Source organism: Camelus ferus, chromosome 31, assembly GCF_009834535.1.
Source record: "Camelus ferus isolate YT-003-E chromosome 31, BCGSAC_Cfer_1.0, whole genome shotgun sequence".
Lineage (NCBI taxonomy): Eukaryota > Metazoa > Chordata > Mammalia > Artiodactyla > Camelidae > Camelus > Camelus ferus.
This window is the reverse complement of record NC_045726.1, coordinates 16966935-16985283: the sequence shown is the minus strand read 5'-3', so window position 1 is coordinate 16985283 and position 18349 is coordinate 16966935. Positions and strand designations below refer to the sequence as shown.

The window sequence follows — 18349 nt, the reverse complement described above, 5'->3', positions numbered from 1 at the left end:
CTTCCTCAACCTAAAAAAGGGCATTTATTAAAAAAACCCACAACCAACATCATACTTAATGTCAAAAAACTGAAGGTCTTCCCGTTAAGATAAAAAAAACTAGATAAGGATGCTTGTTCTCAGCACTCCTATTCAGCGTTGTAATGGAAATTCTAGCCAGGGTCATTAAGGCAAGAAAAAGAATTAAAAGGCATTCAAGATAGGAAAAAAAGAAGTAAAACTATTTCTATTCACAAATAACATGATCTTATATACAGAAAATTCCAAAGAATCCACCACAAACTATTAGAGCTAATAAATGAACTCAGAAAAGTTGTATGATACAAGACCAATATACAAAAATCAGTTCTCTCTATACACTATCAATAAACACTCCCAAACTGAGATTAGGAAAATAATTTGTAGTAGCAACAAAAAGAACAGAATTCTTAAGAAGAAATTTAATCAAGAAAGTTCAAGACTATACACTGAAAACTACAAAACATCAATGAAAAAATCTAAGGAAGATCTAAATAAATAAAAATTTGTGATCAATTGGTTTCAACAAGGATATTAAGCCCATTCAATGGTACAAGACTTTGCAACAAATAGTGGTGGGACAAGTGAGTATTCACCCACAAAAGAACGGAGCTGGGCCCTTCTCTCTACCACATAAAAAATTATCTCAAAATAGACCCAAGACATAACAAAGAGCTAAAACTATAACACTCGTAGAAGGAAGCATAGGTATAAATTTTCATGACCCTGGATTAGGCAACAGCATCTTACGGTAACAAAAGCACAAACAATAAATTTTTTAAAATATATATATATATGTATATAACAGACTTCATCAAAACTACCAAGGAAGTGAAAAATCAACCGACAGAATAGAAAATATCTGCAAATCATAATCTGATATGGGGTTAATATCCAGATAATACAACGAATTCTTATTACTCACAGAAAAAGACACCCCAACTGAAAAACAGGCAAAGGATTTGGACAGGTATTTCTCCAAAAAAAAATATACAAATGAAACGAGACTCAACATTTGTTATTAGGTAAATGCAAATCTAAACCACAGTGAGGTATCCCTTCACACCCAGTGAGACAGCTGAAATTTAAACAAATGCAAACAAGCAAGTGGTAATGATGATGTGGAGAAACAGGAACTCTCATTCAGTGGTGATGAAAATGTAAAGCGGTGCGCCCCCACGGAGACCAGCTGGGTGGTTCCCCCAAAAACTCAGCATAAAAATTACCAAACGATCCAAGGATTCTATTCCTAGGTATCTACCCAGGAGACATGAAACGTATGTTCAAGCAAATAACTGTATTCAAGAGTTTAGTAGCATTACTCAGAATATCTAAAAAGTAAAAACAAACAAAATGTGCTATAATCATTCAATGGAATATTATTCAGCCATAGAAAGGAATCAAGTGTTGACGCATGCTGTAACATAGAACTCTGAAAACATTAAGCTGAAAGAAGTCAGACACAGAAAGTCACATAGTATATGATTCTGTTTCTATGAAATATCTACTGTAGGCAAACCCAAAAAGACAGAATAGAGATTAGTAGTTTCTGGAAACCGGGGGGAGAGGGGAATGAGGAATGACTGACTAAGGAGTATGGGTTTGTTTTGAAGGTAATGGAAGTGTTTGGAATAAGACTGCGGTGACAGTTGTACAACACAGTGAATAAACTAAAAACCACTGAGCGTACACTTTAAAAAGTTAAAATGGTAGATTTTGCATTGTGTGAAATTTCACCCCAATTTACAAAAAAGAAAAACAAAAGTATTTTGGGGGATTCCAAACAAGTGGCTCCTGCAGAGATTCTGATGAGAGATGACAGCACGCAGGCTTCAGGCTGCGGGATGGAGGTGAAACGTATGCTCTTCCAGAAACACACTGAAGGTGGTGGGTCCAGCATGACTACTATCACTCATATTGTAACCCCTATTTATAGTCAATCTATAGATAAAGCGCTGAATAATTTTAAGACAGAAAAAATGTAACTCTCATAAACTTTGATGTGAACCAAAGTTACAAATGACAGAAATTGGAAGGTTAGAAGATGAAAGAAAGAGAATAGCAAATATTTTCTGATCTTATATCAAAAAAAGTCCACGTACTGTCTATAAAAATAATTTTCTGTAAACAAATAAGAAAGTGAATAAAATCATTATTCACAACAAGGACTCAAAAGATGAGTTTAAAGTTTTTACTTCTGATGAAAGGGTCTGAAAGTGAAGAGGTGGCACCCTTCCATGATGCTTTATTTATTTTTTTTTTTACCGTTAGCATATTGTGTTACTTTAAAATTTTGTAGACTTCAATAATTAAACTATTATCACTAACAAATCTCATATAAGACACCAAGTACTGATAATCACTGACAGAATACTTTTGATAAACCACATACATAATTCAGCCTCCTTACAATACTACAAAAACAGAACCAATACCAAAAATACACTGAACTAATGCAGAACTCCTTCACAGGAACAGAAGGAGACATGCACAGGGACTGCAGCAATTTTTATAATACTAAAATTTTAGAAGCTTGGAAAATCATTAACAGATGATGACTGTAAACCTAGCAAACCCCAAACAATCAAATCAAACACTACCACAAACAAAAGAGCATTATTTAAAAGGCAGGAAGTTAATATCCAGAAACAACAGCCTTCATATAAAAAGGAAGAAAGAGAGGAGGGAGACGAGGGAGGAAGAAGGAAGACAGGCAGTCACTTAGAAGACACCTCATGGTCATAAATCTCATTTTTACAACAACCAGAAAGGAGACGGGGAGAATGACTTCAGGTACACTTAACAGAAATGGGCAAATCCCCCTGGCAGGCACTTTTAAAACCCTCCTTTAAAAAAAAAATGGAGAGAGAAAGAACTGAACAAATGGAAACACAAATATTTCCCTAATTTTAGAGCCAACACAATGCCAATTAAAAAAAAAACACATCAAGCGGACTTCTTCTGAAACTAGACATGAAGATTCCAAAACTCATATGGAAAAATAACCCTACAGGAAGAGTCAAGAAACAAAGCAAAAGGAAGAGCAAAGGTGAAGGAGGGAGTATCCAGCCCTGCAATACATTAAAACACAACACAGCTTTACTCATAAAATAATGCACAAGTGCAGCGTCTACAGAGATCATAGAAGAGAACAGTAAGCCTGGATGGAAACTCAGCTTATGATAAAAATGGCACTGCAAACCAGTGGGGTATAAAGATAAAGAAATGGTGTTGGGACACCTGGATATCCACTTGGAAAAAGAGAAAGTGTCCGTATTTCTCACTGCTGTGATAATTCCTTTCTTTTTACACTGATGGTTTCAAAATGGTGATTTTCTATCATCCCCATCATTCTTCAATAAAAACACTTTCTTCCCTCCCCCCAGTATTTTGAGTAATCATCATGACTTCATGGATTCTTTATTCAAGGTATAAGCTATAATCTACTATTATACATTTTAATGTTCAAATTATCCTATATATGGCCAGTGAGAGCTCTTCTAAGCCTATGTCCTTCTGACACGTTCCTTTTAGCATTTGGACACTATCTTGCTTTTTGACCCCAAAGATAATCCAGGTTTACCATTCAATTTCCCTGCTCCGGACCTAAAATCAGAGATTTCTCCAAAGAGCCCTGGTTTCTTTCAGGGGGCAGAGTGTTTAGAAACCAAAATCTGGGCATTAGATATGTTCACTGATATTACGGTATCATTCCTTTGAGATTGTTTCAGTGGTCAGAATAGGAAATAAATATAAACACACACACACACACACACACACATACACACACACACAACAAACTTCTGGTTTTTAGACTTACTAGAAATCAAAAGTTCATCCTAAAGCAGTTACAAATATAAGACATAACAACCCAACTATTTCAATAATCACTTTAAGTATGAATGGTATAAAATACATTAATTAAAAGACAGACATTGCCAGAATGGATTAAAAACATGACCCAACTATATATGTTGTGTACAAGAAATTCACTTTAAATATAAAGACACAGACTGATTAAAAATAAAGAGATGGAGAAACATAAACCATGCTAACACTAATAAAAGAAAACCTGGAGTAGTTACATTAATTTCAGAGAAAACAAATCTCAGAACAAGGAAGAGTCTCAGGGATAAAAGGGGGCATTACATAATGCTGAAGGGGTCATTTCCCCAACAAAACATAGTAACCCACAATGTGTATGCACCTAACAATCCAGCATCAAATTGCATGATTTAAAAACTGATAGAATTACAAGGAGAAATAAATCCACTATCATAGCTGCAAATTTCAACTTGTCTCTATCAGTTATAGACAGACCCAGCAGGCAGAAAATCAGTTAAGGGTACAGCAAAACTGAACACCACCAAAAATCAACTAGATCTCATTGAGTACTAGATCTAATTGAATATAGAATACTGCGTCCAACAACAGCAGCAGAATACACATTCTGCCCAAGCTCATATGAATATTCACAAGACAGACCACATTCTGGGCTAAAAACACACCTTAACAAATTTAAAACAGAAATCATACCGAAGTATGCTCCTAGATGAATGGAAAAAAACCTGGAAACCAGTAAGATAGCAGGAAAATCTCAAAATACTTGGAGATTAAATAAGGCACTTCAAAGCAACATATAGGTAAAAGAAGAAATCTCAAGAGAAATTTAAAATACTTCTAACTAAATTTAATTGGAAATACAACTTATCAAAATTTGTGTGATGCGGCAAAAGCAGTGCTTAGAGGACAATTCACAGCACTGAATGTGCATATTAAGAAACATCTACGATTGGTAATCTAAGCTTCCACCTTAAGAAACTAAAGAACAAATTAAATCTAAAACAAGTTAAAAAAAATAAAAATCAGCAGAAATCAATAAAATTCAAAACAGGTAATCAGTAAAGAAAAATCAACCAGATCAAAAGTTGGTTCTTTAAAAGGAACGGTTAACTGATAAGCCTCTAGCCCAGCTAACCATGAAAAAAAAAGAGAGAGAGAGAGAGAGAATACAAATTACTAATATCAGAAATGAATAAAACTTACTAACATCAGAAATTCATCACTACTGAATCCCACTGATACCACAAGCATAATAAAGGACTATTATAAACAACCATATGCCAATAAATGTGCCAACTTAGATGAAATGAACCAGTTCCTTAGAAGACACAACGTACCAGAAAGAGAAGCAGATAAACTGGGCAAGCCTATAGCTATTAAAGAACCTGAATCGGTAATTAATCAGCTTCTCAAACAGAAGGCATCAGATGCGGGTGGTGTCACCAGTGAATTCTACCGAAACGTTCAAAGGAAAAAAAAAATGATATAATTTCTCTACAATCTCTTCCAGAAAACAGAATCAGGAGGAGCGCTCCCTAGCTCATTCTGTGAAGCCAGCATTACCCTTCTACCAAAACTGGGCAAAGACATCACAAGAATGGAAAACTAAAGACCACTCTCTCTCACCAACATAAACGTAAAACTCCTAAACAAAATATTAGCCAAACAAATCCAGCAATGAATAAAACAAATTACACCCCACAATCAAGTCGGGTTTGTTCCAGGTGCGCGACACTGGTTCAATATTTGAAAATCCATTAATGTAACCCATCATATAAGTAGGTTAAATAAGAAAAGTCACACAAATACCGCCAATAGATAAAGAAAAAGAATCTGACAAAATTCAACAGGATTAAAAAAAAAAAACGATGAATAGAGGCTTCTTCAACCTTATAAGGCACATCTACAAAAAACCCATAGCTAACGTCATACTTAGTGGTGAAACACTGAAGGCTTTCCCCTCAAGATCAGGAACAAGACCAGGATGTCTGTTCCTGATGCTTTTATTCAATACTGTAATGGAGACTCCAATGAGGGAGATTTAGGCAAAAGAAAGAAATAAAAGACATCTAGATTGGGAGAGAATAAGCAAAACCTCTTCTATGCGCAGGTGACATGGATCTTGCATATAGAAAATATTAAGGAATCTACTAAAAAACTAAGAGAACAAACAAGCAAGTTCAGCAAAGTTGTATGATATAAGCTCAACATACAAAAACAACTGTATTCCTATACACTAGCAGTGAACAATCTGAAAACAAAACACAGAACAATTCCATTTACAACAGTATCCAAACAGAATGAAATAGTTAGAAATAAATTTAAAAGCAGTGCGAGTCTTGTACACTGAAAACTACAAACTGCTGTTGAATGAAGATATTCCATGTTCATGAAATGGAAAACTTAACATTGTTTAGAAGGCAACTTTCCCCAAATTGATCTGACTATTCAATGCATCCCTATCAAGATGCCAGTGGATTTGACTTTCTTGAGAAAACTGAGAATTTTTCAGAAATTCTGGTAAATTCTTCAGAAATGGTACTGGCATACAGATAGGCATGTAGATAATTGGAATAGAACTGAAAGTCCAGAAATAAACTCTTGTGTTTAAGGTCCATTAATTTTCAAAGGAGGTGCCAACACAATTCGTGAAAGAACAGTTTATTCAATAGTTCTGAGACACTGAATATCCAAAGCAAAAGAATGAAGTTAACCTCTTACTTCACACCATATACAGAAGCTAACTCTAAATTGATTACAGACAAAAGCACTGACAAGCTAAAATCATAAAACTCTTAGAAGAAAACTGTTATAAATCTTTGTGACCTTGGATCAGACAACAGTGTTTTACATATGGTCCAAAAGCTCAGCCAATAAAGAAGCCAACAAATTGGGCATCATACATCATTAAAATACTAGGTTCTTCGAAATACACCATTAATAAAGTGAAAAGACAACCCACAGAACAGGAGAAAAGTTACGCAAATCATGTATCTGATTAGGGACTTAATTTCCCGTGTAAATAAAGAACTCTTACAATTCAAAACAAAAAGACAAACAACCCAATTAAAAAGGATATGAAAAGACACTTCTCTAAAGTAGATACACACATGGCCAAATGAGCACATGAAAAGATACTCAACATCTTTAACCACTAGGAAATCCAAATCAAAGCCACAGTGAGATGCCACCTCACACATACCCGGATGGCTATGATCAAAAACCCAAACAAGTACTGGTCATGATGTGAAGAAATCAGAGCTCTTATATTTTGCTGATAGGAATATAAAATGCTGCAGCCACTTTGGAAAAGTTTAGTAGTTTCTCAAAATGTTCACCATAAAATTACAATTACAACATGACCCAGCAATTCCACCCCTAAGTGGAAATTTTAAAACAAGAATGTCCTAAAAATTTATATATGAACGTTCTAAGCAGGATTGTTCACAAGACCCAAAAAGTGGAAATGACGCAAATGTACATGAATGAACAGATAATCCAAACAATGAAATATTATTCAGCCATAAAAAGAAATGAAGTACTTACTGACACATGCCACAAAGTGACACAGCCTTGAAAACATAATGCTCAGTGAAAGAAGCCACAAATAACCACATATGATTTCTTCACGTGAAACATCCAAAGTAGAAAAACTGAAGAAACAAAGTAGACGACAAATGGGTCTTATTTTGTGGGGAGACGGAGTATGAGAATGGGGAGTCACTGCTAAAGAGGACAGGGTTTCTTTCTGGATTGATAAAGATGTTCTAAAATTGGATTGTGGTGATGGTTGCACAACTCTGTAAATACACTAAAAACAATTGTACACTTTTAATTTTATATATGAATCAATCTCAATAAAGATTTTAAAATATACACATCTATCTAAATATATCACTTTGTTGAGCCAGAATTCACATGCTATAAAATATTCAAAAACATATCTTTTAAAACGTGAGAAAAGCATATGAATGGAATCAACCTGTTTGGAAAAAAAAAAAAGAGCAAGTAGGAAGACTCGTCTTCCTCTGCAACAGCCCACCTGAGAGATGATACAAGCTTGGACGAGAGTGGTGTTGATAAAGGAAAGCATGGAGAAAAAGCGGAAAGATACAAAGGCACTCGGGAAGACCTGATGATAAGCTAGGTGGGAACGACGAGGAAGGCGCAGGCACCAAGGATGGCGTGCACTATGCACTTGATCATTTGCTCTACTTCTGCCAGAAGCTGGTACATAGCTCACAAAAATGATCTTTGAAATGGGTCACACTGACGAGCAGAAGCCTGCCAGACTGGGAGAAGGTTGGCAGGGAGAAGGGAGAAGTCATTCCAGGAGGTGTGTGCAAAAGCACAGACACATAAAAAGAGCAGGAAAAGGTAAGGGCCGATGTGTTCTGCACGCACTTACCCACCTCCACCAGTCTAAGAGGGATACAGGGCAGAGACCAGCCTGGGGCTCCTCCAACCTGGGAGAGCTCTCATATCCCCTGCAGGCTGCTGAGAGCACCGGATTTTGGACTGGCCTCTAACAGGAAGCAAAGGCATCTGGGAGACTCCCTCACCTGCAGTATCCGTGACCTAATGTTCTTTGCGCTGCTCACTGCTGGTCTGACAGCAAAGCAAAGCGAAGGATATATAATGTTAGCCAAGAGCCAGGACTGACCTGTCATCTTGCCAATCCTGAAAGGAACCTGGGTCAGTTTTCCTAAGAAACTTTATCTCCTAATGGCTGATTTCTACATTTCAAGTAACTGAAAACATTCTGAATGTATTAAGTAGTCTTGTATTCTCTGATTTCTTCTCTTTGATCCATCTGGGTCCTAATTTAAAGACTTCCCAGATACTTGATGAAAATTTACTTTCAATTTGCAATTATTTAAGTCATAAAGATAAAAAAAAAAAAAAGAAAACACAGAACATGGTGCACATTACTAGCTGTACCTGAAATGCCTTTGCATCCGATGCACTGTCAGCACACCTAGTGTAACTGAAATACACAGCTCTAAACGCCCAACTGCCCGCCTACTTCCCAGCTGAATTTCTCAATATTCTGCCTGTCATGCTGTAGCAGTCACACTGCCTTACGCTACTGCCCCAAAACACCACACATGTTCACGCTCCGTGCCTTTGCCCATGCTCTTGTCTCTGGCCTGGAATAATAATAAACAAATAAAATAACTCATCATCCTCCGGAGTACCCCCTATGAGTTAGACACTGAGTGTGCAATTTATACGAACGCTCTCATCTAATGTCCACAGCAGGCATACAAAGTTCGTATTATTTTTTTTCCCGATTTTACACATAAGAAAGTTGAAGCACAGAGAAGTCTGTCTAAGAACCCTGACTAATGTCAAATTCCATTGCAAGGAATGCCTTGGAACCCTTTTCATCTGGCAAAACCCAAACCTGACCCTCAGAAATCGCCCCTCTGGAGTCTTCCAATCTCCCCTTGGGCGTAGTCCAGCCCTCTGCTCTCACCAAGCCTTTAAAGTTAGCACAGCCTTTTCATTACCAGCATCTTCCTCACTACACTAACAGTTGCATATAGATAGGAATCATGACTTAACTCATTCTGAACTTCTGCTTAACGGATTCTTGGTGCTCAGTAACTGCGTGTCAAAATTAAATGTCTGCTCCTCTGGCAAACTGCTGTTTCCATCTTTCATGACCCACTTGGCTTTCTCCAACAAGGCAAGTGAAAGGAACTGAGCTTTAGCGGTTATCCCGCCGAAAGGCACACCCCCTCTATCACAGCCCTTCCTCCCACTGTATCGTATCGCTAATGCATCAGTCTCCTCCCACGGAAGGTGGCTCAAAGGCAAGAACAAGACAGTGCACAATTACGTCCCCCAGAGATCAGCAAGGTAGCCGGAAGAGCAGAAAGGAAAAATAGAATGCTCAAAATGGTTTAAATGAAATGGACTCGTCCACCAAACTTACTTTCTAAGACAAAATGGGCAAGGGGAAAATTTGTTTCAGAGGAACAGCTTTAAACTGAGGACTATTCAGAATAATCAATAAAGTGCATTCTCACTGCAGCTTCTGAAACTCTCCCCCTGATGTCTGAGCTGACAGAAAGCAAGCACGGAGCGAGAACAGAATCTGGAAGCGGAGCTCGCACGCAGCGGGTCCGCCGACCTTGGCACAGGTGAGCCGTCCGCAGGGCGCGGCCGGCCCGAGCGCCCCCGACAGCGCGCCGCCGGGGTGGGGGAGGGGAGGGCCGCCGGGGTGGGGGAGGGGAGGGCCCCCAGGCCTCCCCGCGGGCGCTGGCGTCAGCCCGGACGCTCGACCTGGCGACCCCTTCCCGGGGCCGGCGGCCGCCCGCCTCGCGCCCCTCACCTCGGTTCTCCTCCTCCAGGTGCCGCACCCGCAGCTCGTCCTCCGTCTTCACCTCGGAGCCGAAGCCCCTCCGCGAGGCCGGTCCCCCGATGGCGGGCGTCCAGCCCCGCGCCCAGGTCGCCGGGCCGGCCCGCGGGCCCGTCCAGGGGCCGGGCAGCCTCCACCCGGGGCCGAGCCGCGCACAGCAAGCGGCCACCAAGCGGGCGCGGCCGGCCTGCAAAGTGCCCAAGGCCCCCGGTGCCGCCGCCGCCGCCGCCGCCATGTTGTCTGTTTACGGCGTGGGCCTGCGGCTGCTGCCCCGCCCCCGCCTGCTGCCCCGCCCCCGCCGCGCGCACGCCGCAGGCCACGCCCAGACCCCGCCCCTACCCAAGGCAGTCCTTTTCCCTAGTCACGCCCCCTAAGCCTCGCTCTCGCGCCAGGCCCCGCCCCTGAGTCCTCGCCACGCCCCTGAGCCTTCGCCCCCACCCAGCACCCCCGACTGTTCCAGATTCCACTTGCCTGGCCGAAGTGTGCCGGCTTGTCCAGCAAAGGCAGGGGGAAAGCTGTGGAATAGTTTAGTGGAGGAACATGTTCTAAGAGAACTCGCCTCCCTCCCCTCCCTGGGCTGTGCCCTGGGGTCCTGTGTTAGCTGCAAAGGTGAACTAAAATGTGTGGTCACGGTTTTGTCAAGGTCATCAAAAATAAGACTGAGAAACTGTCACAGTCAAGAGGAGGCAAAGGAGCCCTGATGACTAAAGGTACTGTGGGCTCCTGCAACAGAAATAATGGACTTCGGGCGGAAATTAAGGGAATCCAGACAAAGCACAGACTTTAGTTAGTAATGTGTCAAGGTAAGTTCACTGACTGTAACAAGTGCAGCATACTAATGTAGGATGTCAGTAATAGGGGAAACTAGGGGTGGGGTGCGTGGGGACTCTCTGTCCTGTGTCCTCAATTTTTAACGTAAGTCTAAAACTATTAAAATTATTGAAATACATTGGAAGATAGATGTCACAGTCCACCTGGACCCTAATTCAAAGCCAATGAGTCTGTACTGCCCTGGTCAACTGGTGGTTGATGCTCCTGGAAGACCTCCATGCCTCTCACCCAGCCTTCTCCTCTGAGTCACCTGTTTACCTTCCCTGCCCTTCGAATCCTTTGATGTTACCTTCCTGCTTCGAGTTCCCCCACAGACCCAGGGAGAGCTTGAATGGGCCCTAAATCTCTTCTTGGCTATGAGTATGTCTAGAATGAGAACTGGCCATAGAATTCTCACATGTGAAGGCCAACCCCATTGCTCTTTACCTCGCTCAGCCATCAGAGTTGTAGTGTCAGCTCCTACTTCCTGGACAGGTCAAAAAGAGTTCCTGCTCTGTCAGAGTGTAGCTGGAGAGCTCTGATTTTAGCCCTTTCCTGGTCAGGTCTTGGGGTTCTTGTGTCTCATTCCGTATACACTTTTCCAGTAGGTAGGAATTTCATTCTGTCCTCTAGATCAGTAAAGGAGTCTAAAGAAGGTGTATTAGTCAGCGTGGGCTGCCGTAACAAATACCACAGACTGGGCTGGAAGTCCAAGATCAAGTTGTCGGCAGGCTTGGTCTCTCCTGAGGCCTCTCTCTTTGGCTTGCAGACAGCCACCTTCTAGCTATGACCTCATACAACCTCTTCTCTGATGCATCCTTCCTTGGTGCCTCTGTCTCTTCTTCTAAGCACATGGGTCCTATTGAATTAGGGCCCCACCTTTACGATGTTATTATCTTAATTATCCCTTTAAAGGCCATATATTCAAAAACAGTTTTAGTAGAGGGTAGGGCTTCAACATATGAATTTGAGGAGACATAACTGAGTCTGTGACAGAGACTCAGTTCCCTGTGACCAGCTCTGCTGCCCTACATCCCCCTAACCCTAGCTCCACACCAGCCTCCCTGTGTGATGACAGTACTGTGGGAACCCAGGGTAGATATAAAGAATATTTTAAGCTGAAGGTATTTGAGATTGAACAGATGCAGAAAGAAACTTTCTCAGAGATTTCTTTCTCTGACTAAGCAGGAGCTTCTGAGAAATGAGGCTGTCATAAATCCCCTTTGAGGCACGTTGACTCCCAGGAGACAGAGAGAGACCAAGATAAACCTACCATAAATCCCTTCTTTGGGAAGTTTCACAGCCACGAAGAAGAAGGAAAGACCACTCACACCTGCTTAAACACACATTATCACAAACATTCTTATCTTCAGTTTGTTCTCCTTAAAACCCATTTGTCTTTTTTAATAAAACCTTTCTGTTCCTCTCCCTCCCTTCCCCCTTCTCAGTTGGGACTAAAGCCTCTAACTTTAAACATTTAGGGAGTTAGCTACTTCTTTTGTTAACTCCTGTATGCATACACATAGAAATAAACCCTTTTTTCTCCCATTGATCTGTCTTTTGCAGCTTAATTTGCAGGCCCCACGTCACTAAAGCAAGAAGATAGAGGCAAGTTTTTCCTCTCAAACAGTACCAACATCTCTCCCCTCTCATCCTCAGAGCAAGGACATTGGAGGACACTGACACTCTCAGAGGAGGACTCTGGCTTGTAAACTGATTTGCCAGAGGTCAAAAAACTAGTAAGCTGCAGAGTCCTGTGCAAATCAGCATAAGGAATTTTGTCATAATTTCCCACTGCCCCATTCAAGTTCTCTTCTTTCCCTGACACCTAGTTATTCTCCCTAAGGTCTTTGTCATATGAGGCAGGTGGCATTGCTAGTGGAGGCACCAACAGTTTCACACTTTTCAAAGCACAGGCGTTAACCAAGCCACGATCATTAGTGCTTTCAGCAACTTCAGAGAAAGTCAACAGAGGACAGTGCGGTTTGTCTGTCTTTTTTTACTATAGCTATCCAGAAGCCAAAAAGAAAAAAAAAATTATGAAACAAATGAGCTTATTTATCAAACAGAAACAGACCCATAGGCATAGACAATGATTACCAGGGAGAAAGGGGGGTGGGAAGGGATAAATTGAGAGTTTGAGATTTGCAGATACTAACTAGTATATATAAAATAGATCAACAACAAATTTCTACTATATAGCACAGGGAACTATATGCAATACCTTGTAATAGCCTATAATGAAAAGGAATATGAAAAGGTATCTATCTATGTAGATATAGATAGAAATAACTGAATCACTATGCTGTACACCAGAAATTGACACAACATTGTAACCGGACTATACTTCAGCTTTTAAAAATTTTTAAAACTAAAAATATCCTGTAGTGATTACCAGAGACAAGGAGTCAGGGAGGAGGAATGGATGAAGATGGTCAAAAGGTACAAACTTCTAGTTATAAGTAAGTTCTAGGGTTATAATGTACAACCTAATAACTATAATTCACACTGCTGCATCTTATATGTGAAAGTTGCTAAGAGAGTAAATTCTGAGAGTTCTCATCACAAGGAAAAATTTTTTCTATTCCTTTAATTTTGTATCTATATGAGATGATGGATTTTGCACTGAATTTATTGTGCTAGTCATTTCATGATGTATGTAAGTCAAATCATTATGCTGGACACCTTAAACTGACACAGCGCTGTATGTTAATTACATCTAAATAAAATTGGGAGAAAAAAATTTTAGAGCAACAAAATACATTGTACTTCTCAAGACTTTGTGGTGCTGTTGTAGCAGGGTCATAATTGTTTCTTCCTGGAGAGGAAGGTTGTAAAGCAAGCAATATTCAGAGTGCTATGTAGTAACTCAGGAGCACCCCAACATTCCTGGGGGTAGCCACCAAGCTTTTCAGAGGCCAAGTCTCCAGTATGTTAGAAGTGGATTTTTCTACTCTCAGAAAATGTTCTTGAATCACATTTGTTCTTGTTATTTTCGTTATACTAACGGTACGTGAATACAAGCTTTTTCTAAGAAGTGCTCAAACCCATAACTGATATGTATGTTTTGTTTTTTGATTTGTTACTCTCATGACTGACGCCAAAGATCAATATCCCTTGTTTTATAATTTTTGAAACATTCATATTTTCTCATCTGTAATACGGGGATAAGAAGAGCCCACCTTTCCAGGTTGTAAAGAATAAATGAGATAATTTATGTAAAGGACCCGCGTCATAGACGTTCAAAGTGCCTTTGTATTTCCGCCACAAAGATGCTGGTTACATGGTCAGTGTATAGACAGAGGTACTAGGCTACTTAAATAATTTTGAAGGACAAAAAGGCTACTTTGTCCCCGTGTCTCTTCTCTCATGACTGTCATTATGGCAGAACTATTCCTTAGATTTTTAAGGGACTGGGTATTAGAATCAGATACACTGAGTTTAAATCCTGTTTTGAACACTTTAACAGTAAACATGTAACTCTGTGTGTGTGTGTGTGTGTGTGTGGGTGTGGGTGTGTGTCTATGGCAGGGGGCGGGGGGAACCCCCTTCAACACACCTTAGTTTTCCTGATGGGGAAATGTTAACAGTTACAACATCTGCCTCATGAAGTTTTTGGAGAGGGCTAAATGGGATGGCACCCATGAAGTGCTTAGCACGGTCCTTCTTTAATTACTCCATAAATATCAGTTATTATGATTAAGGCACTGGCTGCCCTTTTCATAGTCATGCCATGGAATAGTAATTTATTGTTAGTGAATAATACATTAGCTTAAATTAGTTTATCAAATTATGTCATTCACAGACACCTGGACTCGAAGAGACTGGAAGGAACAAATCTACGCCCTGCAGAAGCACAGAGCGTAGGCTGCTTTAAGTCAGAAGGCAAAACACAGGAAGTGGATTTTGGTTGGGGTGGACATCGGGGGAGCACTCACATAGGGGTGGACAGATGCTACAGGCAAACCACACTTTCATCTTTCACCTCTAGCCTGTCCTGCTGTTTGTCAGGATTCTAACCCAGAGCAAGGAATCTCTAGGGAGTTATTTTCCTGCCCATGTTGGAAGGTGAATTATACCTTCAAATTGTATTTTAAAAAAAGACAGATACTTCAGGTGTGTCTCTTGTGGACAGCAAGTAGTTGAGTTTTGCTTTTTTTAAATCTACTGTAACAATCTCTGACATCAAGTAGAATGTTTGCTCCATTTATATTTATTGTAATTATTGATCTGGTTTAATTTGGGCCTCCCATTTTGCCACTTGTTTCCTGTTTGTTGTGTCTGATTTTGTTCCTCTGCTCTTGCTTTCCTGCCTTCTTTTGGCTAATTGAATTTTTTAGAATTCCATTTAAATTTCTCTGTTGGCTTTTGAACTGTACCTCTTTTTCCCCTTGAGTGGTTGACCTATGGATTACAATACACATTCTTATCCTCACACAGTCTATTTAGAATGAATGTTGTGCTGTTTCAAATAAAATGTAAAAAACATTGCAACTATATAGGTGTCTTTATACCCTCACTCAAAGGGAAATACCATTTTTTATATTTCCCCCATATTTATTATTTCTGGTACTCTTCATTCCATCCTGCAAATCAGAATTTCCACCTGGTATAATTTCCCTTTGGCCTGAAGACCTTATTTAGCAATTCTTACACTGGACATTTGCTAGTCAGTAATACTTCCAGTTTTCCTTTTTCTGAAAATGTCTTTATTTCACTTTCATTGTTCAAGGCTATTTTCTTTGGCTATAAACTGGGGTTGAGATTTTTTTTTCCTTTAGTATATTAAAAATGTAGTTCTTCTGTCTTCTGTTCTCCATTATTTCTGATGAAAAACAAGTTGTCTTTTTTTAATTGTTCCCTGCACATAATGTGTTACTTCTCTGACTGCTTTTAAGATTTTCTCTTTACCTCTGGTTTTTAGCAGTTTGACTAATGTGTATCTAGATATGACTGTCTTTGCATTTATACTTGGGGATCTCTGAAATTCTATAACCTTTGGACTTTGGGCCACTTTTTCCTTATATGCTTATCTCTGTCCCATTCTCTTTCTCTTTTTCTTGGATTCTAGTTATGAGTTTGTTAAATATTTTGGTATTGTCTCCTAGTTCTAAAGTCTTGTCTCTGTTCTTTTTTTTTTTTTTCCAATCTTTTTTCCTCTATGTTTTAGATTTTATAGTTTTTATGGATTTCTCTTCCAATCACTGACTCTTTCCCTTTCCTTTCCAATCTGCTATTTGGCCCACCCAGTGAATTTTTTAAATTTCAGAATTACATTTTTTCAGTTCTATAATTTTCCATTTGGTTTTTTTGAGTAGCTTCTATTACTGAGATTTCTTATTTGAGCATTCATTTTGAACATATTTCCATAAACTTTTTTAAGCATTCCAATAAGGGCTGCTTTAAACTCTTTGTTAAAACATCTGGGTGATCTTGAGGTCAATCTTCATTGTTTATATTTTCTCTTCTGCAGTATTTCTCAAATTGTGGTTTGCTGACTCCTGAGGTTCCCAAGATGCTTTCTGGGAATCAGAAAGGTCAAAATTATTTTCCTAGTAATCCTAAAATATCATTTGCCTGTTTCAGTATGTTGACATTTGCAATGACGGTACAAAAACAGTTGTTAGTAAAGATTGTGGCATGTTACAATGAATCAAGGCAGTGGTACCACAGTGTACTAGTGGCTGGTTATTCAAGAATTGCTTTGATGAAGCCAGATAAACTATTAATTCCTTCAAATATCAACCTTTAAACACGCTTTTAAAAATATTCTATGAAACAAGTTGTGACTCATGGATTAAATCCCTTTTGCTGCATAATGAAGCAGATAGAAAAGTACTTGTGTGGTTGGTTGAATTGTGAGTAAAACTAGCTGATTCTTACATGAAACACCATTTTTAATGGGAAGAACAATGAGTAGACACACTGGTTTTTTCAGAATTCAGTATTTGGCAGACATTGTCTAAAAAATGAATGATGAGAGTTTGTCACTTCAAGGAAAGTGACAATATTTGGGGCCCACAATAAAAATTGAAATTTCAAGTGAAAACTGGAATTTCTGAAAACTTGTATCTCCTATCATGAGTTTCCTGATATTTAAAGACTTGCCTTACGAGAGCAGTCAAGATATTAATGACTGATTTTTAAATATTGAACAATGAAATACATCAACATTTGAAATATCTTCATAATTTAATGAACCAGTATTTTATAAATGACCAAAGGTATGAATGCAGAAGCAAATATGAGAATCTTGCTGTTTTTCTTTCAATGCAGACATCAGAGATTTGAAAGAAAATATAAACAATGCCACTCTTCTTATTAATTGCTTTTGTTTTAGAAAATACAGCTATTTTTAATGGAAACATGTTACTTATGTGGACATGTACTGAGTTTATTACTACTCTTTTAAAAGAGTTAATAAACTTTGTAAAATGTTGTCAACTTTAATTTTTAATAAGGAAATATCAATAGATACAATACACATAATAAACCCCTGTTGGGGTCCTCAGTGATTTGAAAAAGTACAAAGAGATCCTCAGGCCATAAAGTTTGAGAAGAACTGCTTTTAGTATCAGTCACATTTCTCTGTTTGTTCATGTGTCTAATAATTTTGGATTATGTTCTGGACATCGTGGTGTTATAATGACTCTGGGTTCTATCATTCCTCTCAGTAGTGTTGATTACGTTTTAGCAGGAGGTTAATTTGTCTGAACACAGACTCTGCCGCTTCGGCAGGGGGCAGCCTCTGAGATCGCCTGCCAGTTCTTTTAGCTTTGGGACTGCCTTGCTTGGAGTCTGCTGTGCTCACGTACCATTCAGGGGCTAGCCAGAGATTTGGGCAACATTTACATGGGTAATTTTGGGCATCTGCTCTGTAACTCCCTCCTTTCTGAGATTTCTTCCCTTATTTTTCAGCTTTTGTGGTTGCCCCAAATTACCTCCTCTGATTCCTCTGCCAGTAGGTGTGCAGGTTCCTGAGTTTTATCCATCATGCAAGCTGAGGCTTGCCCTCAGGCAGAACTCCATAGAATTGGGACAATAACCCAGTACCGTATCTTTCTTCCAAGTGTGAACTCCCCTCCAGTTTCTTTCTGTCCTTACCTCTCCGGTACCTTCAGTTAGTTTTTATCTTGTGGGGGTTTGTTATTGTTGTTTGTTTTTGTCCAGAGGTTACAATTGTTATCCGCAGGAGATTTGGTCCAATATGAGCTACTTTGCCATCACCAGGAGCAAAACTCCAAACAAGAGGCAAAAATGGCTCAACTGTATTTCTGAGAAAAAAAATACTTCTTATGTTTGATATCACGA

At 39.4% G+C, this 18349-nt stretch overlaps 1 protein-coding gene across 7 annotated transcripts in view; it reads right to left on the bottom strand.

The window, feature by feature from the left end:
- The window catches only part of AUH (AU RNA binding methylglutaconyl-CoA hydratase), a 144616-nt gene extending 134105 nt beyond the window's left edge, over positions 1-10511 (bottom strand). For 3 of the 7 annotated variants that reach the window (XM_032470908.1, XM_032470913.1, XM_032470912.1), the window contains exon 1: positions 10202-10507. In XM_032470908.1, coding sequence (XP_032326799.1) covers positions 10202-10463 — 262 coding nt within the window. In that variant the 5' untranslated portion in view covers positions 10464-10507. Of the gene's footprint in view, positions 1-10201 lie in introns of all 7 variants that reach the window. The other 4 variants (XM_032470909.1, XM_032470914.1, XM_032470911.1 and 1 more) reach the window with 3 other exon arrangements.
- Positions 10512-18349: the final 7838 nt, after the last annotated feature.